A 22,721-nucleotide genomic window follows, 5' to 3' on the forward strand; every position below is an offset into this window, starting at 1 on the left:
GTATAAAACATATGTAACTTTCCCCTTTCTTCCACACAGAAGTAGCAGCTGTTTGTTTTCCTAAGCACAAAAATAGCACTTTGGTGTTTAATAATACTGTATTTTGGAAGTTACTCAACATCAATCCATGGGTTCTTCCTCATTCTTTGTTACTGCTGTGTAGTACTCCAGTGTGTGGCTGTATCATAGCCTATCCAACCAGTTTCCCGTGTATGTGGGCATGTAAATGGCTTCTGATATTTTATAGTTACAGACGGTGCTATGGTATATATTCTCTTGTCTGTATATTGTCAAACTGTTGGAGGCATAATTTGAGGGTGAATTCCTAGGAATGGGATTGCTAGATCCCAAGGCAAACACACGTGTAGTTCTGTTAAGTATTGCTAAATTCCCTTCCCTAAGGGTTGTGTCCCTTTGCATTACCACCCAGAGTGTGCGAGCCCATCTTTCTCCCCACAACCTTTCCAGTGGAGTGTGGTGGGTTCCCTTTTTGTGAGAAATTCTATTTGGCTTTAGTTGGTTTTTTTTGTTTTTTTTTTTTTAATTGTGAATGAGGTAGAGCATCTTTTCATAAGTTTAATGGCCATTTTTACGTCTTCTTTTGTCAGTTGTGTCTTCGTGTCTTTGCCCATTTTTCTGTTATGCTTCCTTCAATTTTGAAGAGTCCTTTTTATCTGTGGGATATTAGTCCTCTGGGTTAGATGTTGCAGCTACGTTTCCCCCATTTCAGTTGTCCTTTGACTTTATATTTTTATTGCATTGTAAACTTAAACATTTTTTATGTAGTTAGATTTATTAATCTTTCATTGTACTGGATACGATTTAATTAATTAATTATTTATTTATTTTAAGCCATAGCTAGAAAGCTTTTCTCTACCCCCAAATTAAAGAGGAATTTGCCCTGTTTTCCTCCAGTACCTGCATGGTTTCATTTTCTGTGTTGAGGTGCTTAATCCACTTGGTGTTTATTCTTGTGTATGGTGTAAGCACAACGATACTTGGTTGTTCCAGTTTTATTCTTTTCCAAATATTATTGTTCCAGCACCATTATTAAAAAGTCCATCTTTGCCCTAGTGATTTGAGATGTAACCCTTGTCACATACTAAATGTACACATTTATTTAGAACTCTATCTGTGCCCTGTTTTAATCCTTTGGTCTGTCTACTCACGAACCTGTAGCACACTGTTTTACTTACAGAGGCTTTATATCTGGTATAGGTAATATAATACCTGGTATCTCTAGTTTCCCCTCAAAACTTTACTTTTTGTGTTTTCCTGGATGTTCTTGCATGTTTATTTTTATATGTAGTTGAGTATTGACTTGCCTAGCACCTTAAAATGCTTGTTTATATTTTTATTTATATTGTGTTACATTTACAAATTCATGATATATGATGTTGAACCATACTATCTAAAAACTAGGATGTCTAGGGGCACCTGGGTAGCTCAGTAGGTTAAGCATCCGACTTCCACTCAGGTCGCCATCACATGGTTTGTGAGTTCAAGCCCTGCATCAGGCTTTCTGCTGTCAGCGCAGAGCCCGCTTTGGATCCTCTGTCTCCCTCTCTCTCTGCCCCTCCCCTGTGCACTTGCACGTGCTCTCTCTCTCTCTTTCACTCTCTGTCTCTCTCTCACTCTCTCTCACTCTCACTCACATACATACATACATACATACATACATACATACATACATAAAAACAAGTATGTTAACTCTATTTCTGTGTTTTTTAAAAAGGTTTTAAATATTTCCATATAATTTTCACGTATTTTTTATTAAATGTATTGCTAAGAATTTAATCTTTGTTGATAGTGTAAAAGAAGTTTTCTCTACTGTTAATATCTTCTAACTGGTTATGGTTTATGTAAATGGAAGCTGTTGACAGCGGTATGTTAATTTTATATCCTGCTACCTTGCTAACTTATTTCATTTTCTTATTTGAATTAATTTTCTAATTGACTCTCTAGGGTTTTCCTGTTATGCAGTCATATCATCTGCAAATAGAGATCGTTTTACTTCTTACCTTCCATTTATTGGCTACTGCCTTGAGTACAGTATTGAATAGGAGTGGAGGTAGTGGGCATCCCCTTTCTGATCTTAGTGGAAAAAGCCTGTGGCTTTTCTCCATTTAGTAAGGCAGAGTCCCTGTCCAAAAACTTCAGCCCAGGTTACAAGAGGGAGGGGAAGACTGGAATGCCTGCACCCACCTCACGGCCACACCGGTGGTGCTTTAAAGGCACGTGCGCCTCAGCCTATGCACGTGCCTTTTTCTATCCAGTAGTTCCACGAGACTAGATTATTTGTATCGCATTTTTTTCTGATTGTAACAGTATTGCATATTATTTATTGGAAATTGGGAATGTACTTGAAAGTAGAAAAGAAAATACTTGCGGTCTTGCCGTCCAGAAATGATCATTATTAACATTTTGAGGCATTTTCATCTAGCCTGTTTTCTCTGTGTGCATGTGTGTACAGGGTTTATATCAATTCATAGTGTATCAAGGCATATGTAAAGTCCTCATCTCCCTCAGTCAATTGCAGGGCTAAATCAGTCCTACCTTTCGAAAATGCATATTAGACTTTACATAAATATAAACGATACGATACTTAATGTCACAAGCCTTTTCCGTATCCTTAATCATTTTTGACAGATTTTATAATGGCTGTAATTTCTAAGAGTAGTAGCACCTTGATTTTGAAATAGGTATATATTCATGCACCTCATTTCTTTTCCATGTCATCACCAGGAAGAGAAATAAGAGGCAGTCGGGGCTATCTGGGGCAGGGAGAGAACGATGGTACAAAAGAATATTGAAATAACAAACAAACGAATGTCAAAGGTACCATAAAATATTAACTTTATACCCGTGAGTCTTAAGAGGGAGGGTGAGAGTGTTCCCGTTGAGATTAGAGAAAACACCTGTGCTGCAAGCAGGCCATGGTGAGCCTGGAGAGGAGGGGGTCGCTCAGTGCGAGGAACCGGGGAGATAGTAGAGAGTGAAAACTTCACGGGAGCCAAAGGGGCATCACAGCAGAGCTCCTGGAAGAACGCAGAGGGCGGCTGGGAGGGCGCGAACTGATCTGGGGCTGGCTGACGGCCTGTGTGTTCAGAACGCAGGTGATGATGGTTCTTTTCTCTCCAGTTGCTCTAGAAGGACCAAGTTCGGTTTACCTTTGCTGTTTTAAATTCGAATTCTCTTAACTTGATGAAAACCTTTTCTTTCTCAATTAATGATAAAAGGCTCAAAATGTAAATTCATAATTAAGGCCACCCTGTAGTGCTAATTGTTTTGTATTGAAGTGTACTCCATTCACTTATGAAAACAGCTTGTTACCAGGTCCTTTTTTTTTTTTTTTCGTGGGAGATAAATAAGAGAGCTGGAGGCTCAGGACTGCAGACAAATTTTAGGCACCGTTACTGATTTTTTTTTTCTTATTCGCAAACATGAGTAATTATATTGAATGTTGATCAGTAGCCTCTTTAAGTAAACAGTTTATTTCGTTAATTATTTAGTTGATTTTTGGAATAACAAAAGATTATTTTCTACATGTTTCAAGTATATCATTTTATTCTTTTAGCTCTTATCTTCATTGTCAATGGGCATCTGTAGAAGATCTGGAGAAAGATAAGAGAATTCAGCAAAAGATCAAACGATTTAAGGCAAAGCAGGGCCAGAACAAATTCCTTTCAGAGGTATGAAATACCCAGTTAATTTTCTTAAGTAGCAACCTTTTTAAAGTGTTCTGAATTTTGAATTTTAGTTTAGTAAATTACTAAGAAAAACTAGTTTGCCTCATTTGTGCTGTTACTTGCATATTGGTAGCTGGTTATTGCTAAAAAAAATTTGTAAACAGGAAATTTCTCATTCTTCCTGTTGCTTAGTCTAGAAGATACTGGTCCTTGTGATATTATGTGGAAATATGATGGTATCATTAAAATCTTGTAATGAAAATACAGTTAGCAGACAGTGAAAAAAGTAAGCGGATAAAAGTTCTGTTAAGGTTTAGTGAGTTAAAGACTCTACAGTAAGTATAAAGTACATTTTTTAGAATGTAAGTTACTTCTGTAAGGGAAAGTATGTGGCAGATTTCTTTTGTTCAAGTCAATGCCTGATTACAGAGTTTACAAGTGATGTGCTATGGTATAGAAGTTGGTGTAACGTCTTCTGCCTGTCTCCCCTTACCCTAGGTTATCGATGATGAAAAGGTAACCATACCTAGCACAGGGAAGAAAATCTGCATTTTTTTTTTTTTTTTAAAGGTAGTGCCAAGTCCCCTCCAAAAAGCTCAGTTACATTAAAAGAAATGCTTTTGCAGACTGCTTACTGGCGTCTCTGGACTTTTGCTCACCAATTTGGTTTCACTTAACAGTAACCTTCACATTGAAAGATTAAACTTGCTGATTGATTAATTTTCCTCTCCTTAAAGAACTTAACAGCATGTCAACTACAAAGAAGTGTGACATTTGATGCAAAATAATACCTGTTTAACAACCTTCACAACCTTCAGAACCCCCCCCCCCCTCGCCTTTTGGACCATTGGGGGTAGGGATGGAAGAATATTCAGTACTTTTGGGTCATAAAATCCTCATAATCTCAGGTCACAAGTCTGTGTTCTCCTGGAATCTGATTTCCAAGCTCCCGACAGGCAGCCCGTAAAGTTTGTGTTGGATGGGCCTTTGGGTGGTGGTGGTTTTATTGGGCACGTGTCTGCATCACCACCTTTACTGATCTGAGTATGCAGCTTCCTCGAAGCACAGTAATTAACACTGAGGGGAATGGAGTTACTCAGATGTGACTCAGTCTTCACCTCTTGGAGAATACTTAAGTGATTTGGGGGGGGGGGCGGGGAAGGGCAGTTTCTAAGAAAATACCACAAAATTCTATTTTTTTGTGCCCTTCTTCATGCAACTGAAGTCAAATGTTGGTGACATTAGGCAAGTTGAAATCATCAGCTTCCTTTTAGAAAGAGACGCCATATGTTCTGCTGACCTTTTCTATGGATCAGTGTAGGGAGAAGGAAAACATGCGATGGTAGCTTCCCCCCATCCTTCAGTCTTGGTTCTGTTTATCAAATGTATTTGAAATACATTTGCTGGTGTCAGAGGCACTTCGGGGATCTGTGCCCGGCTCTAGCTGTGTAGCCTTATCTATTTGGATCTGTCTGTGTGAATAACCTGTACCACAGTCGAAATATATTATCTTGCTCGGTAACTCAGCAACTAGAAATCTTAAGTTTTGTCCTGAGTGGAAATAGCACTAATTCCAGCCTGAAAAGGTGGTCTGAGGGCCAGCACAAAAGGGTAGCAATTCCCTTTCTCTCTTTCTCTTTTACACGCACATGCACACGCACATGCACACACGGGCGCCCTTTCCCGTAGACAGTCCCGGTTTCAGGTGTTCCACGGCTCTGCCGCTTTGGCATTTTTAATTACGACTGCTTTTGCATTCTTTGTTTCACCTTGGGCTTCCTCATAAGCCGCCGCCACTAAAATCCTTATTCAAACTGGAAACTGCGTCCCACGCATGATGGCGCGGATGAGTTGCTGGCAAGGTGGAAGTGTTTAGGAGTAAGGTTAAGGATTTTAACTCATCAGTGAACGCTTCTGTTTAAGGACAAGGTGTCTTAAAAGGAGCTTTTAGCATCAGAACCTAGTTTATGGGGAGTTTTAGTGTTGATGTTAGTGTGAATAAGGCGTACGTATTGCATACCTGAATCTAGAAGCTTCGAACAGAGCCAGTGCATTCATACGTTAACATTTTAAATACACTGAACATTTCAGTGGATTTTTTGCCTTACTAATCAACTCTGTGTAAGGGCCCGAGGCATCTGAAACACACTTTTGTATTTCTGATTTTTTTTTTTTTTTTGTTTCATAATTCAGAGTTCAAAGGCCCCGGACCAGACATTGTAAATGGGCACAGCAGCCCAGGGAATGTTTGTCATCCTCGAGCTGACTGTGACCAAACAGCTTATCTTTCCGACCTGCAGTTTAGGGCATATGAGCAGTGTCTAAGTGACTTCTAATATGTCTCTGCAAAAGGCTTTTAATGCAGTTTTGTTACCGATAAGTTGATCTCTAGGAACACATAATAATGTGTCTTTTGTTTTCTAACTTATCTGTCTATGGCTTCTCTAAAGTATGATTTAGTCTGTAATTTCCCTTTGAGCCACATTCTATTCTTTTCTATGAGATAACTTTGCAAGCAAGTAGTACTACTTTACTTTTGTGAAGATTGTTAATACGTTGGCTAAATAACTCAATTATTTAAGCCTCATTTCTTTATCCTTAATATTTTTAGCCAGATGCTCTATATTCAGTACAAATAAATCATTAGAACACTTAGATTAATGACAAAACTGTATTCAAAGGAGGTACTAATGTTGATTGGCGAAGGCGACCAAACATCCCATACTGTTCACACTAAAATATGAAATTCACTGGTTTCAGTGTTTTTAGCTTTTGAATAGCATTCTGTAAACGAGGCTATAAGGCATCAGACAACTCCGGTAGTTACGAGACTCCGAGAGCACTTACTGTGCATAGCCTGGCTTCTTTATTGCAAGCTGTAGTTTCAAGAATGCTAAATGCATTGCATGCCATAAGCCTTTTGGATTGCTCATTAGTGAATTGTAATTTCACACTTCATTTAAAATATTCTTAAACATTCTCTCACAGTAAAAAGGTTTCACACAGTAATTAAAAGACCCAGTTAACAAAGTCTGAGAAGTCTGATTTCCTCATGGGGAATGATTTTGCTAAATTGTAGCATTTCAATTAATATAATAGAATTTGCCAAATATAAATTTTATTTTACTGTGACCCAAAATATTATTGCCTGGTGAAAAGTGAAATAGTGTTTACTCTCAGGAATTAAATAAACATTTTAACTTTTTAATTTTCTTTCCTTTGGCGCAGATTGAAGATGAGCTTTTTAATCCAGATTATGTGGAGGTTGACCGGATAATGGACTTTGCACGAAGCACAGATGAACGGGGAGAGGTGACAGAGATCACTTGTATTAGGGGGCAGTGACTCAGACAGCTTATGTGTGTTTGTGGAGAATGATTATGGGATCCTAGATCTGGTCCTGGTCAGAGCCTTGGGTCATGACACAGTTGGTCTAAATTTAACTGAAACTTATTGACTATTAGTTCTATGACTTAATAATGGCGCTAAGTGTGTTCTTTGTTTAGTGTGAGAGCTTTTTAAAAGAAATCAATTTTCAATATGAAACAAATACATTGGCATTTTGCAGAATTTCAGAATATGATCAATAAAGAAGAATTTAGTACACTTTGGTCTAAACCTGTCATGAAGCACAAATTTCCTATACATAATTAAGAGTGCTCTTAGCAGAATGGAATTTAGTGTTATTTAACATTGTACGCCCTTACTGTGCGTTGATGAACCTCATTTAATGTAGTGCACAGAGAATAATGTAAAGTAACCCTCTTTATGAGATCTTGGCATTCTCATGTTGCTTTGCAAAACTCTGTGAGGTTGTAAAGGACAGTTGATTAGGGCAATAAGAGTGGAGACAAGTCTAGTGCCTTCCCAAGCATGCTGTCTTGGTGACGATATGCCCACCCACCATGAGCTCTGTCATTCCTGGCTTCTTTGTGTAAATTAAGCTTTATATAAAATGTTTAGATCTTGGGATGCCTGGGCGACTCAGTCGGTTAAGCATCCAACCCTTGGTTTCGGCTCAGGCCATGATCTCACAGTTTGTGGGTTCAAGCTCTGCATTGGGCTCTGTGCTGACAGTGCGGAACCTGCTTGGGATTCTCTCTCTCTCTTTCTCTCTCTCTCTCTCTCTCTCTCTCTCTCTCTCTCTCTCTCTCAAATAAACATAAAAAAAAATAAAGTGTTTAGATCTTGCTTATCTAGTGAGAGTGTGCAGTGAACTCCCAGATTTTTCCAAACTCTGTATCATGAAGTCCATGATGTTTCAAAGACAGTATCTGTAAGGGGATGTTTGCTTTTCTAGTTTTACTTTGCTTTACTCATGAGAAAATTATTGCATATTTACATAGCACAGTGAGTGTTTTTAACATCACAACCAGGTCAGTGTACCTTAGCCTTGAAGTGAAGGTCCACAAACCCAAGTATTTTCTAGAGGAAAGACAAAGGAAATTTTGTTGATCTGCATTACCCAAAATATTTTGTTCTCCAGCCTACTAGACCTCACTTTATTTTAAAGTGATCAGGTACAAACAATACCTCTCTCTTTAGGAAAAAGGCAGAGATACTAATAAATTCAAGCTTGTTTCTCATTCTTTAAGAAACTAGCCAATTATGTAAACATGTAAATACTGACTATGATGATTTACTGTAGAAGTCTGAATCAGACACCTGATAAATGATTTGCACAGATAAGAGTAAGGCTTAAAGTCAGCTGTGTTATGTACTCGCTATTTCTTTATATATCTTGACTTTTGAACATGCCAGTGCATTAGATAAAATTTAACTTACTCTGATAATACCCAGTAATACTTTTTCCAGTTTAGACTTGACACTGTTAACTAGGAACCACGGTGCAATGGGTGTAGTTTTAAAACTACCACCAACTCATTCTTTCTGTCGCTGGGGTAGCATCCATCATTAAATAATGTAGAACACGTGTTTTTTGTGTGAGTGTGTGTGTGTGTGTGTGTGTGTGTGTGTGCGCGCGCGCGCGCGCGCACACGTGCGCATTGATCAAATGAATCCATTTCTGATTTATTTAAACTTTGCCCAGCCTGTGACTCACTACCTGGTGAAGTGGTGTTCCCTGCCTTATGAAGACAGCACGTGGGAACTAAGGCAGGACATAGATCAAGCAAAGATCGAAGAGTTTGAGAAACTAATGTCCAGGGAGCCAGAAACAGAGCGTGTGGTAAGAATTGGCTAATGGTGAAGGGTTTAATTTGGAAATAGCATAGCAGTATGGTCTTGGAGAAACCACTAATGGGATCTACTATATTTGAAACAGGAGCGACCTCCTGCTGATGACTGGAAGAAATCGGAGAGTTCCAGGGAGTATAAAAACAATAACAAACTCAGGGAATACCAGTTGGAGGGAGTAAACTGGCTACTTTTCAATTGGTACAACATGTATGTAAACCATGTTTTTCTTCACTTTTAAGAAGGCCTAAGAACTGTTTTCCTTTGTAGTCACTGACAATATTAATCAGGGGCGCCTGGGTGGATGTCGGTTGAGCGTCTGACTCTTGGTTTGGGCTCAGGTCATGATCTCACGGTTTCGTGAGTTCGAGCCCCGCATCAGCCTCTGCACTGACAGTGTGGAACCTGCTTGGGATTCTCTGTCTCCCTCTCTGTCTCTCTCTGCCCCTCCCCCACTCGCACTGTCTCTGTCTCTAAATAAATAAATAAACTTAAAAATTAAAAAAATAATATTAATATTAATCAAATAATAGTGTAACACTTTAATCTCTAATAAGAATTATGAAAAACAGCAAGGATTGGAAGTATGCTTAATATTTATCCAACAAACATTAACACCGACATTGATAGAAGTATGTAGAAATAATGATGTCTTAGAGGATTTTGTTTGAAAATGTGTTCTGTTGAATCTGAGAGAACATCCGAGGTAGGCATTTGTGAATATAATAGCATATGTTTTGTAAAAAGACAGCAGTATCTAATATCCATACTTACTAAACTTTTCTCATTTTGTTTCCTTCCCAAAGGCGAAACTGCATTTTAGCAGATGAAATGGGTTTGGGAAAGACTATCCAGTCCATTACATTTCTCTATGAGATATATTTGAAAGGAATCCATGGCCCTTTTTTAGTAATTGCCCCATTGTCCACAATCCCCAACTGGGAAAGGGAATTCCGTACCTGGACAGAGTTGAACGTGGTTGTGTATCATGGGAGTCAAGCTAGTCGTCGGACCATTCAGTTGTATGAAATGTACTTCAAAGATCCCCAGGTAAAACATCACAAGTGGATTCTTGATGCTTCTTGTGTGTGTTTTAAGGTTTTGGATGTTAAAATGGTCTCAGACATTTTGGGGAAAGGCCTAGATTTTACGAAATGGAGAAATTTGCTTTAGATTTCTTATCCAGTTTATTGTGTTATACTTTCTCATCTTGTAAATATAGCTACTTTTTATACCTTTGGTCATCCTGATTATTAGATAAGAGTGAATGAAATATTTTTACTTTGGGTGAACTACGGAAAATCATTTAATGTTTTGATGCACTAACTGGTTTTATTTTGCAAGCCTAAGAAAAAGCTAAACAAAAAATGGTGTTATTCAATGTAAGTAGAAAGAATATTTTGTGAAACTATTACTGGAAGTAAAAATGATTAGGCATGCAATGTTGAGTGGCACATCCGAGCATATAATGTTGAGTGAAATACACCCAAAGGGAGGAACTTCTCCTTTGGCTCTAGGTAGCACTTGGTATGATTTCTTACTTGTTCTCTGTTACCTGTATACAGTTATTGTATGATATTGACGTCAAAGCATTATAAATGACAAAGAAGGAAGAATAGTGTGTGCTAAAGTAGTTTTAAGCTACAGGTGGTAAATGGTAGTCCTATAGCTGGAGATAGGACAGAGTTTTGTTTTATATGTTTGCTTTATGTGTAAAATCTGACCTATAATTAAATACTTCAAGGAGAAAAATATTGAAATCTATTTTGGTACTTATCTTTAGATTTGAGAATTTGTTGTAAGTTCTATCCTAAGTGAATGGTTTTTCATTTTAGCCCTTCAAAAGTAAAACATAGGAGCACCTGGGTGGCTCAGTCGGTTAAGCATCTGACTCTCGATTTCAGCTCAGGTCATGATCTCATGGTCGTGAGGTTGAGCCCCTGCACTGGGTGTGGAGCCTTCTTAAGATTTTCTCTCTCTCTCTCTCTCTCTCTCTCTCTCTCTCTCTCTCCCTCCCTCCCTCCCTCTCCCTCTCCCTCCCTCCCTCCCTCCCTCTCTCCCCCCTCTCCCCCTGCCCTCTCTCCCTCTGCCTCTCCCCCACTTACTCCTCCCTCTCAAGAAAAAAAGTAAAAAATAAGTTACCCAAGCAAAATAAAAGTAAAAAGTTTTCAAAAGTAAAAAAGGTTTTAAAAAGTTGCCTTAGTACATCATCCTTTTGCCTTCTTACCTTTCTGGAGTCTGTAGGCTATAACTAGAATGAACATACTTAGTGGCGCTTTACTACATGTGATCTGGAGAGAAATTGAATCAGAAATTTTACTAATGATTTGCAGACTTCCTTTAAAAAGAAAGGTTTTTAGGGGCGCATGGGTGGCTCAGTTGGCTGAGCATCCGACTTCGGCTCAGGTCATGATCTCACGGTCCTTGAGTTCGAGTCCTACATCGGGCTCACTGCTGTCAGTGCAGAGCCTGCTTTGGACCCTCTGTTCTCCTCTGTCTCTGCCCCTCCCCCGCTTGTTTGTGCATTCTCTCTCTTTCTCTCTCTCTCTCTCTCTCTCTCTCTCTCTCTCTCTGAAAACAAAACAAAACAAAAAAACATTAAAAAAAATAAATTTAAAAAAAGGGTTTTAAAGCCCCCCTGCAAAATACCTTGAAAACAAAATGCATGTGTTACCCAAAATAAAGATGTCCCCAAAAGAGAAATACATATGTTTCATGCTTTTTATTAATTAAAGTTAATGTGATCTCTAATGCTAAATAGTAATTTAGAACTGTTCTTATAGGGTCGAGTGATAAAGGGGTCCTATAAGTTTCATGCCATCATCACTACATTTGAGATGATTTTGACGGATTGTCCTGAGCTGCGGAATATTCCATGGCGCTGTGTCGTCATTGATGAAGCCCACAGGCTGAAGAATAGGAACTGCAAGCTTCTGGAGGGGCTCAAGATGATGGACTTGGTCAGTGATCATAGTGATGATTCCATTGAACCTGAACAGAATCGTTACTGACTCGGTGTTCCCACTGCTTTGAATTTGACTGCTACCTGTGTAGGGTTTGCAAAGCCTGTCAAATATGGTGGTATATCCTCCTGAGCTTTTAGTTACTCAAAAGTTGCTGCTGTCCTTGATTCTTACATGACTGGCCGGTATCTTTGTGCAGTTGTGTTACAGCAGGCTGTAGTCGGGATAGTTTCACTGAGCTGAATTTCAACTATTTACTTTTCCCTTTTGCTTATAAATACTGCCATTTCACATGCTGTTGGGCCAGGCTTTGGTCCAGGAATGGTAATGAAGTTATATTCCAGGGCTCATGGTTTTGGCACATTGGATCCAGTAGCGCTTGTAAATGGAAGTTCTTAGTAAGATGGGTTAATACCTGGGATTGGTCAAGTTCGCACAGACCCTTGGAAGTTTGGGGCGTTATGGGACCTTGAATTTGATCTGGAGTTTTAGACCATGCTTGCCCCTTCCTCTCCCCACTTCCGAAGAGGTGGTCAGGTTTTTCTGATAGGTTTTTTTCAGTAGGAGTGTTATGGGACAACGTGTTGTAGACGTGGTAGGATTTAACTGAGTTTCCGTTCCATACTTCTGTGTGTATGGTTTCCTAGCAGAAATTATTACGTGACTTCAGCCATCCTCAGACTTCTTTGCTATCTGTAGTTTGCAAGGTGGGTTTTGATCGCTTGTTTTCATTTTTAATGTACGTTTTAGAAGCAATGTTACTGTCATTCAGTATGTCTTGAATGTTTTTGCGAAGTTTTTAAAAAGTGCAAAAAATTTAAAAAATCTCTTTGATGTTGCCTTCTGCAGATTAATTTGATCTCTTGTTAATTGAGAGTTTGAGAGGGGAAGGAACATTCTATGTGTTTGCGGCTATAAATTTTTTTTCCTGAAGACTCGTACTACCGAAAAGAACACTTAAAAGCTTTCTGTTGCAGCTGGTTCTTTGAAGCGATTCTCTTATTCATTAGCCGGCTCTTCTTTTAATCAAAAACAAACAAAGTCTAGTTGTGTTTAAAGGAAAAAGTCTGCCTGAATTATGCTAGTAAGGATGGGATTTCCCATCCTAAGGCTTTTTCAAATCAGTTTATATTTGATGGCCAATCCACAAAAGAAATTAGAATACTTTAGAAACAGCGCATGGTCTTGAAGACATAGGTAAGCAAGTGGAAAAGAGAAACTCTGCTACTGTGTTCGTTCTCTCAGGCGATACGTTAGCCTTACATTGAAATCAACCTGTATCGGCAGGGAAATGCGAATGTTCCCGAAATACTGACCTGTATCTTCTGAGTAGGGACCCATCTTCACAGTGGTTCACGTAGAAGACACAGTACCCTTTTCCGAAGGCTTAAATCGTCACCTGAGTTTATCTAAGTTGTTTCCTATTACTAGTTTGTGTGCTTCCAGGCAGTTGATGCTTAACTGCAAAGCAGTCCTCCAGTGATGCGTACAGATTCAACTCTCTCGGCAAACAACCTAATTGTCATTGGGAGACTTGAAAGGATTTTCCATTGTTTACAGCAACACTTCATTAATGGATTAGAATCTGTTATACAGATAACTTTTCGGTTACAAATTGCAGTGTCTCCTAACCGTTTTCACGTAATGGCACATACAGAAAGTGGTAATGTTCTCTGCGTGTCATTGTAGTATGTCACAGTGGGGTAAGCTGAGAACACTGCCCACTGCCATAGGTGACCAGCCCTGGGATACTGACTCACAACCCTGCTGGCTGCCCCAAGGACTTGCATACCTGTAACTCATTCATGGCTCTGATTGCAAATGAACCACTGGCAATCTCTGATAAGCAAATGAACCAAATAGTTGTTTTTCTGATGGCCAAGAATCTTTATCTCAGAAGAGACGTTTTCCAGATGGAACAGAGCAGCACTGTTCAGAATTGGAGTGTAATTGTATTTGTCCCGTTCTGGACAGCTCATTGCTTGGCCTTGAAATCCTTACTTACAGTAAATATCGTGAGAACTTCTACACTGGCTGCTTTTCATTCTTCTTTCCTAGAATAAGTCACAGTGAAAATAAGGACCAGTAAGTATATCCAGCTACGGAGCAGGTCAGAGGCCGGCGCTGTTTCCTGCCCTAGACTCAGTTAGGAGGAAGGGGCACTTGATGACGATCGTGTTCCAAGTGCCTGCTCAGAAGGAGGGGACCAGAGAGTGTCTTCAGCTCTCCCATCCCCAGGGAAATGCTTCCGGAGAGGATTTGTAGAGGGACGTCTATGGTCCACCCATCCTCCATAGAAGCCCTGGGGAGCACGGCATCCCCTTGTGCATCATTGACAAGGAGGGGATTCTCTGGAGGTGGCCGTGGTCCTTCGTTGATTCCATCATCTCCTCTTTCATTGTCGGGAGGCCTCACGCAAATTAAAGAGTTTGCTGCAATGAAATGAAATGTGTATCACTCCATCAGAGCTAAAAGGGAGGGCCGGTAACGTTTTCAAGCCAAAAGCGTATCCCCTGGCGTAGTTGAGCTTGGAGGTGATAAGCTTGATAGCCCCAGTCTCTTACATGATGTTTTATGATACTGTGTGTATTCATCAGGTGTTATTTCACAGTCACTTTCAAATGAAAACCTGGTTTTGTTCCACTACTCATATATAACCTTATAAAAATGTCATGTGTGTAATCATTTGGTGTAACTGGCTTTAAACAGCCCTGGAGGGAAAACAGCATGAAAAAGGAGCCCCTTTCCTTTTTTTCAAATATTACTTTGAAATTAATAACTTAAAAGGCTTTTTCTGAAGCGTTTGGTTAGAGGTTAAGGATTGAGCTCGGTCATAAGGGATACGAGAAAACTGGGAGACAGTCTTCAGTATCGATACAGCTCTTCCAGTGCAGTAGCTCCTTCCCAAATCTGTGACAGTGTAAAAAATTCTTGAGTAATTCAGAACTTGAGTATGTCAGGGACTGTGGCCCATGTTACCCACCAGGATGGTTTTACGGTAGAAACCCTTGAGGTGATTTGCAGACTCCTTACTCTATGAATTTAATGAGTCCGAAGATGATGGTGGTCTGTGTATCTTCCTGAGAGACCTCTTTATCCAAAAGGAAGAAGAGGAGGAATGAAAGCAAACTGCACTGCTTCACCTCACTTTCAAAGAGCTTCACTGGCAGATGAGGCGTGGTACATATTACGAAAATTATCGTGTCCCTAGTTGTATCATTTATCTAGTGTTTCCCGAGCATATACTCTCTGCTTGCAGCCAACTCTTGTCAGATTTCATGTTAAGTTGGAACAATTGCTTTTGAATCTACGAGAAGGTAGGGTCACTTTCTGAACTAGTTTTATTCACTGTACTGTGCGTGAAATGGCCAAACAAAATATTGACCAATGAGGCCCTCAAGATTAATGAACTCACTACCGTTAAAACCGGTCACTGCGAAACAGCTCCTCTGTGTTGGGTATAAAACACAAAGACAAGAGAACAGATGCATGAGGAAAGCTGGAGAAAGAGCTCGTAAACAGGAAGAATTATCTTAAAGAAATACCTAACTTGGTTCAAAGAAACAAAGTTAGAAATAGCATCTGTTAAAAAAAAAAAAAAGTGATTGTGGTATTTAAAACCAAGCTGACCTCTTTGCTAGTTTGAAATTTTTGCAGAACAAAATGGTTTTTCATATGCTGTTGCCTGTAGAAGAACTTCTTTTGTCTCTAAAGTGAGTCATGCAGGAAGCAGATGGGGAGATGAGAATGCTGTTGATGTAGAGAACAGAAAGAAGCATGTGAGCTCTCTCTGAGTCCAGGGATTTTAGGAAAAAAACTTGGGGAGGGGAAAAAGCGTTGCGTCTCAGGCCACTTGCACCGCCATGGCACTAAAATGCCGACCTGGTAACCCCTGGAAGAAATGAAAGGGCAAGACATGTTTATGGGGTCTGCAGCGTTCCAGAGGGCCCCCGCCAACGTGTCTGAAGCAGGGTCCAAGTGTTCCTCGTATCTCCGCCTTCGCGCCCACCGCCTCCACGTCACGTGTGGTGGATGCCGAGCTGCACGAATGAGAAGTAGGCAAATGGATGTCTGCAAAAAGAGGCTTTGGGTTTAAGACGCCGCTTCTGTCGCGATTCAGTCCGTTGCTTTCCTTGTGTTCCCGCAGGAGCACAAAGTGCTGCTGACGGGGACCCCCCTACAGAACACGGTGGAGGAACTCTTCAGCCTGCTTCATTTCTTGGAACCGAGTCGTTTCCCTTCAGAAACCACCTTCATGCAAGAATTTGGCGATCTGAAAACAGAAGAACAGGTACTTACCACGTCTACTTTGTGCTTTAGTCACGTCGTTGAAGACGAACCCAAGAAGTGGCAAAGCGTTCCTACTTAGCTATGTAAAAATGTAAATTGTGTCGGTTTTTTTCTCGCCCCCTGGTCAGGGGAGCCTTCCGCCTCCTTTCCTTGGACATTCCGAGTCTTCATTGTCGACGTGTTCTTGTTTGTGTGTCTGCCCTGGTGACGGGCTGTCGAGAATTGTTCAGCGAGGTTACTTATTACCTACTCATGTAATTTTCAGAGACCGCGGTGCTATTCAGGATGGTGATTTCACTATGTATACTTGTGAGCTCAGTGTCAGAAGCCATGGCAATTTGTAGTTATTCGCCCCCTGGAGTTCCGGGATTCTAGTCATACTTGTTCACTTACTTTTCTGACTCTCTGTATTTTCATTTAAACTACCCCACAGGATTTCTGTGAGAAATAAATGAGGTATTGTGTTTGAAAAGCAGCTGGTTATTTTATACATCCTAAGAGCTGTGTGGGTATTCATTATTGTACTGTAATTGAAACAGATAGAGATACGCTGGAAATCTTGGTCTTTATGGCCCCTGCCCCCTACAACTTACTGTTTAAAGCCTCTTAGTTCAGTTCAGGGTAAAGTCTGCTTTATGTTGGTTTTGCTTTTCTTAAAATAAAAACTATCCTGTGAGCTGTATGTCCTATTGCCAGTCAGCAGAAACGAGAACCAGAGAGAGATGTTCTGCCCGCTTATTGGTGGACGGAGTAGGTACCTCCTGGCTTGCTCATTCTGTTAGCTCTTTCCAGAAAGGAAGGGAACTAAAGCACAGCACTCCCATGACATCGTGTCTTCCCTCTTCCTCATCATCCCTATGGCTTGAGACAAACAGAAGGGAAGGCTCAGGGAATACACTGAGTTCTTTTCTGCTGTGTGCTTGTCAGGCCTTCTGGCTGCTCGGGCTCCTGGCCGAAACAGGCCATTTAACGCCGACTCATTCAACCTTCGTGCGCTTCTGTGACGCAAGCTGAGAGATTAGGGCCTTCATCCCCTTACTGGGCTTTGACAAATGAAAATGAACGGTAAACGAATAAGATAGTCCTGATTTTCCATGTTAGAATGTGTTTTAACATGCAAGCAAATCACGATACCAGTATTTACTTAAGGTCCTTTTTTAGGTGCAAAAACTCCAGGCTATTCTCAAGCCAATGATGTTGAGACGTCTCAAGGAGGATGTAGAAAAGAACTTGGCCCCCAAAGAAGAAACCATTATTGAAGTTGAGCTCACGAACATTCAGAAGAAATATTACCGAGCCATCCTTGAGAAGAATTTCACATTTCTCTCCAAAGGTGGTGGTCAAGCTAACGTACCTAACCTTTTAAACACTATGATGGAGCTACGGAAGTGCTGCAATCACCCATACCTTATTAACGGTAAGCCTGTGCGCCGGGAAGCGCGTTTTAAATGACTGTCCAACCTCCAGGAGTCCTTTTCTCCCTCCAGAGGACTTGGTGGGTTGTAGTCATGACTGGATCCTGTCATCTCAACGCGGGTTTCACCACCTTCCCGTCCTTGATGCCTCCTTCTGTGGTGGCTGAAGGCGGAGGACCGTTGCCCTCCCTGATCCTTGTGGCAGGACCTCAGCTCTCCTGTCTCCTCCTTCCCTGCCTCTGTCTCACCCCTTGGAAGGAGATGTTAGTGTTCTTGGCTGAAGAGCATCAAACGTGCTAACAGCTAAAGAGAGATTAGCCTCAATTGAGACTTTCTGGCTGTGCGTGGGCAGGGGGAGTGCGCGTGCGTGCACACAAACGCACGCGTGTTCCGTGTGTGTGTTTGCATCAGACGAGTTGAGGAGGAGCTGGCGGAGAAGGCGGCTGGCAGCTGTCTGGAGACTTTGATAGGAAGAAGTTTCAGTCTAGACGCTTTTAGGACTTGTTCCCTAAGAATGAGGGGTCATTTTATTTTATTTTATTTTTTTCAATATATGAAATTTATTGTCAAGTTGGTTTCCATACAACACCCAGTGCTCATCCCAAAAGGTGCCCTCCTCAATACCCATCACCCACCCTCCCCTCCCTCCCACCCCCCATCAACCATGAGGGGTCATTTTAAGACTTTGAGAACAGTTTGTTTCTGTTACTGATGAATACTTTATAGCCTTCCTGTTTTCTTAGCTACATTGAGAGTGTCTTATAACTGATTTGAGCAAAAACCTGTCTTGTAGCCTTCCACAAATAGTCAACGGGTCCATATTGCATGCCTGTGATGTGTGGGGCACTCTGGAGGGTATGGGAGCCTTCAGGTTTGTTTGAGCCTCCATCTCAGGGATGGAGATTACAGAGCGACGAGAAAGCGGTGGCACTGAGACAAGTCTGGGGGGGTGGGAAGGAGTTTGCCAGTCAGGGTTAGAAAAAGGAAGGGCATTTAGACTGGTGTAATGACATCTGAGAAAAGACAAAGAGGCAGGAAAACAAAGGGGAACTTGCCCAAAGTATAAAGTCCACGTGAGTAGCAGTGGGACAGTGACCCTTAGACACATCCTGGGACCCCCACAGTGGAGAGGCTTAAATGCGAGGTCATGGAATGTTGGCTTTACCGTAGACAGTGGAGAACCGTGGCTAGTGTTTGAGCTGAGGAGTGATTCAGGATGCTTGACCTGGCAACACCACATAAAACAGATGGGAGGGAGCAGAGAAAGACCTACAGGCAGAAAGACCTGCCAGGAGGCTCTTGCTGCCATACCTGGCCGGAGTTCATACGGGTGAAAGAAAAGTGATGACCAGTTCAACTGGGGTGTTGGTGCGCAATTATAACTGGCCAGCAACGCAATTAGGTTCCTCTTCCAGGGGAACAAAGCTTGGTTTTATCTTTACCACAATCCATGGAGTTCAAGGGCAGCTAATTTAAAGAGTTTCCAATCTTTCCCCCCTTTCATGGCTTACACACCTGTCAGCCACCTCAGGTCCCCAAGTTTTTGTTATTCAGTGACAGAGTGGTCCACGCCTGGAAGACAGTCTCGGGCTATCACCTGAGGTCCTTGCTGTGGTGTGACATCGATGAACTTCCCTTCCAAGCTTTGCGCTTTTAGCTTTGTCCGCGAAAGAGAGCATTCTGTGTGACAACTCTGTGTTTAATGCTGCCAACCTACTAATGCTGTGTGTTTAAGAGCCTGTAAGGCCATTATGGTGAGTGTCAACCAGCCTGTTCCTGGGTTGGGGAGATGGTGTTGAGGCTTAGGGTGATTGATGGTATGAGTAAAGCACGCGTGCGTGTGACACACACACACTTTTGCATTTAATAGCTGCTAGAAAGCAAATGAAGGCTAGTAGCCTCCAAGGGGGGAAAGGAAGGCACTCACAAAAGAGCTTAAATGCTGCCAGCAGAATGCGTGCGAAAGGGTTGATGTCATCGATCGTTGTCAGATACCCACGCGCAGTTCCATCAAGTCTATCTTGTCTGCTTACTTGCTGATTATACGCACTGAACATTTCGAGGGAGGGCCCCCCCCCCCAAAAAAAAAAAAAAAAAAACAAAACACAGCTGCTGGGTCTCTTCCTTGGCTGATTGCTCTTCAGGATCATCTTATATAACAACTCATTGTTCACCAGGAGTCTCTTAGGATTTTGGAGGCTTATGTCTGCGGCAGTTGTTCTAATTGGTCACACCTTGGGGTCAGCTTTTTCTGTCCCTACAAGTTATGAAGTATCTGTTAAGCAGGTGTGTGTATACGCGTTTATGTCGAGAAACTGTAAAGGAAATGTATGCGCACACCCCACGGGCACGTTCGATGTTACAACTGCCCAGATAACTTCCGTGGACTGGACGTTGGGTTTCGCCAGGGTTGCCCCGGGGCTGATACCGCCCATCTTTTTATCCACAGTCCGGAGTAGAAAGTATACTGATGTGATGCTGACTCTACACGTGTTCACTGAGCGGGTTCAAGGAAGTTTTCAGTGGTGGAGGTTAAATTGCCATTTGTATGGGTTGTCAAGCTAAAGTTCGATCCCGGAAAGCGCAACATTTCTGTAATTGTGGAAGCTGGAAGCAAAGTTGGTAACACATGGTCATGCAAGCAAAGCACAGGGAAAGGAATTAGAACTGACGGCAGAACCCAAACTATGTAAGTGAGTAATATTTTCAGTGTTGGCGAGCATCTTAAGTGCTCAGCACAGTGTTTGGGGGCACACCGTGAGCACTTGGTCGGTGGTGCTTTTGCTTAGATAAGCGGGTAACCGGGGAACATAAATGCAGTCAGCGTTCCTGGCCCCAGCTTCAATAGAATGGAAGGTCCAGTTTTAGGTTCCCCATGTGAGAGTACAAATAATGTTGAAAACTTGGTCAGCGTCCCCTAATGGTTAGGAGTGACTTAAGAGTCATTTGTTGTCCTTGTTGGGGGTTAGGAGGAGTAGAGAGAATAGGGGACAGAAGATAAGCCGAAGCTTGCACAGCGGAATGAATTTGGGATAGAAAATAGTAACTGTGTTTCTGGTTGTCTTCAAAAGAAAATAATTTCTTGTTTGTGGCTGGACACCATTGGCTAGATAATAACTTCTTGTTGTAGCTAGATAACAGAGCGGTCACTGCCCTCACAGTGACCATCTGTTTAAGTGAAAAGACTTCCACACTCGTCTCAAGTTTCTCTGATGCAAACACACGTTTTGAAATGTAGCATGAACAGTGCTTTAATTTAGGGCAGTGTCCACAAAGTATTTTGGCTTATCATAACCTATTAATTTTCGGATTGATATTTATGAATCTCACATCAAGGTAGATCTTTAACTGGTAAAGTTGAAAATTTGCCTGTGACCTCAGAAGGTAGAAACTGGTTTTCTCCCCAACACCTTCCCTGACCTCTTTCCTTCAATCTGACCGTGATAAACATGGCGTTAGAGGAATCACATAGGATAGATGTTTGCTGATATTTCTAAAACTGCCCGCCACTTTAAGAACCTGAATTGGTAACAAAGAGCTGGATTGATTAACTCGGCAGTAGCTTTTGTCAGGTAAGAGCAAATGCATTTTAAGTTTGACTGTTCTTTATAAGATGAGAAATTAGTAGTAGCAATGAAAAAGCAAGAAAGTCACTTTTCTTTTCTCTGAACAAATTTAAAATGAAAAAAATTTCTCTGCTAATTTGCCTAAAGTATTTATATTTTCAATTTTTTACTAAAATTACTCATATGTCTGATACTTGTCAAAGTGATTATTTCATTTTTGAAAACTATTGAGTTAACCATCAGCTTGTTTTAAACTAAGTAATGTACTATATTTTGGTTCGAACTATAATTTTCATGTGGACCAAAAAATAACTGCCCAAGTATCAGGAGTAAAATCTAGTTCTGAATTGTCAAGAGCTTATACTGTCTGGCACAGGAATACACTTTTTAAAAAGACCTAATGTAATATATGGACTTAAATCCATCTCCCCTGTCTCCTGATGGCCTTCTTGTCCTGAATCTAGAACCTGGATTTCTAAGTGTCATGTTTTGAAAAATATTATTCAGCTTTATTCAAGAACATTCCTGCGGATGCTCTTCAACAGCAGTTTGTTTTTACCTTTTCCTAGTCAAAACCTTTCCCATTTTTTCCCCACTCAGAGAAAAGTCTTGCGTATTAGCCTCTTGCTCACGTGGAAAAGGGAGTGAGAGACCAGTGACTCCGACCCCGCTGGCATTTCCGGCCAGGCCCCCTTCCTCGCAAGTCAGTGCGCTTTGCAGGGGCCTTAGTGCCTGGGTAAAGGCATGAAGTGACTTTAATCAGTTCTCAGTAAGATTCTCTGTTGAGTAATAATTACCAAGCTGTATTTCTGCATATGACTGTGCCATAACTTGATTTGCACAAGTGCCCTTCAGATGGAAATGGGATGGCATTTGTCTTATATCTGCTGCTGCTTGCAGAGGTTCTGTCCGAGTAGCCGTGGGGTCTACCCCACCTGGCCTTCAAGCCCCTTTTGAGATTTTGTGCATACCCGTCTGATGTATTGTGAGTTCACATGTTTAAAACCAGTGGTAAGAAGGGTAGTTTACAGTTTCTGGCACACTTGAAGGCTGGGAACCAATCCCATTAGGTGGATTTGTTTGTATTTTCTAAAGAATGGGTGACCCCACCCCCATCCTTAGGGAGAGGTGCTGAGCACAGCAGCCGTGGCCTGATTAACCCCCCCGAGATGGGAGGAGGCCAGACCGGTGCTGTCTAATTCTGGCTAAGCCACCTAAGCAGTCGAAGCAAGCTTAGCCTGTGTGTGTTTGGCGTTTGGGTGTGGGGGAGCCGTGAGCGCTTCTCTCCTGACGGTGTCATCCTCTTGAGGCTCCTCTGATGCACCCAAGTCTTTGTACAAGCGGAAATCTGCACGAGGCTATGAGAAAGAGAGGGCCAGGCGTAGAAGCCTTTCGCAACAAGGGGTTGATTGCCGCTGCCGTTTTCTAAAAGCTTGAAAAGCTTTGGGTAATTCAAGGTAGAGTTTTTGTACCTCATGAAATTATCAGATGAACGTGAACGTAGAGGGAGATTTAGAGATTGCAATAGGAGATACGCGTTCAGAACCCCTAAAAAGTCTCTGAAAATTATCCTGAAAAAGGGATTCCCTTTCGGTGCCCTCC

The 22,721-nt window shown here is 41.4% G+C and overlaps 1 protein-coding gene across 2 annotated transcripts in view; it reads left to right on the top strand.

The window, feature by feature from the left end:
- CHD7 (chromodomain helicase DNA binding protein 7) overlaps window positions 1-22,721 on the top strand; it is a 191,131-nt gene that overhangs the window by 136,549 nt on the left and 31,861 nt on the right. For both annotated transcript variants that reach the window (XM_047842070.1, XM_047842071.1), the window contains exons 8-15: window positions 3,578-3,692; window positions 6,918-7,001; window positions 8,740-8,877; window positions 8,974-9,095; window positions 9,692-9,935; window positions 11,669-11,845; window positions 15,996-16,139; window positions 17,300-17,555. In XM_047842070.1, the coding sequence (XP_047698026.1) occupies window positions 3,578-3,692; window positions 6,918-7,001; window positions 8,740-8,877; window positions 8,974-9,095; window positions 9,692-9,935; window positions 11,669-11,845; window positions 15,996-16,139; window positions 17,300-17,555 (1,280 nt within the window). The remainder of the gene's footprint in view (window positions 1-3,577; window positions 3,693-6,917; window positions 7,002-8,739; window positions 8,878-8,973; window positions 9,096-9,691; window positions 9,936-11,668; window positions 11,846-15,995; window positions 16,140-17,299; window positions 17,556-22,721) is intronic.

Source organism: Prionailurus viverrinus, chromosome F2, assembly GCF_022837055.1.
Source record: "Prionailurus viverrinus isolate Anna chromosome F2, UM_Priviv_1.0, whole genome shotgun sequence".
NCBI classification, from domain to species: domain Eukaryota; kingdom Metazoa; phylum Chordata; class Mammalia; order Carnivora; family Felidae; genus Prionailurus; species Prionailurus viverrinus.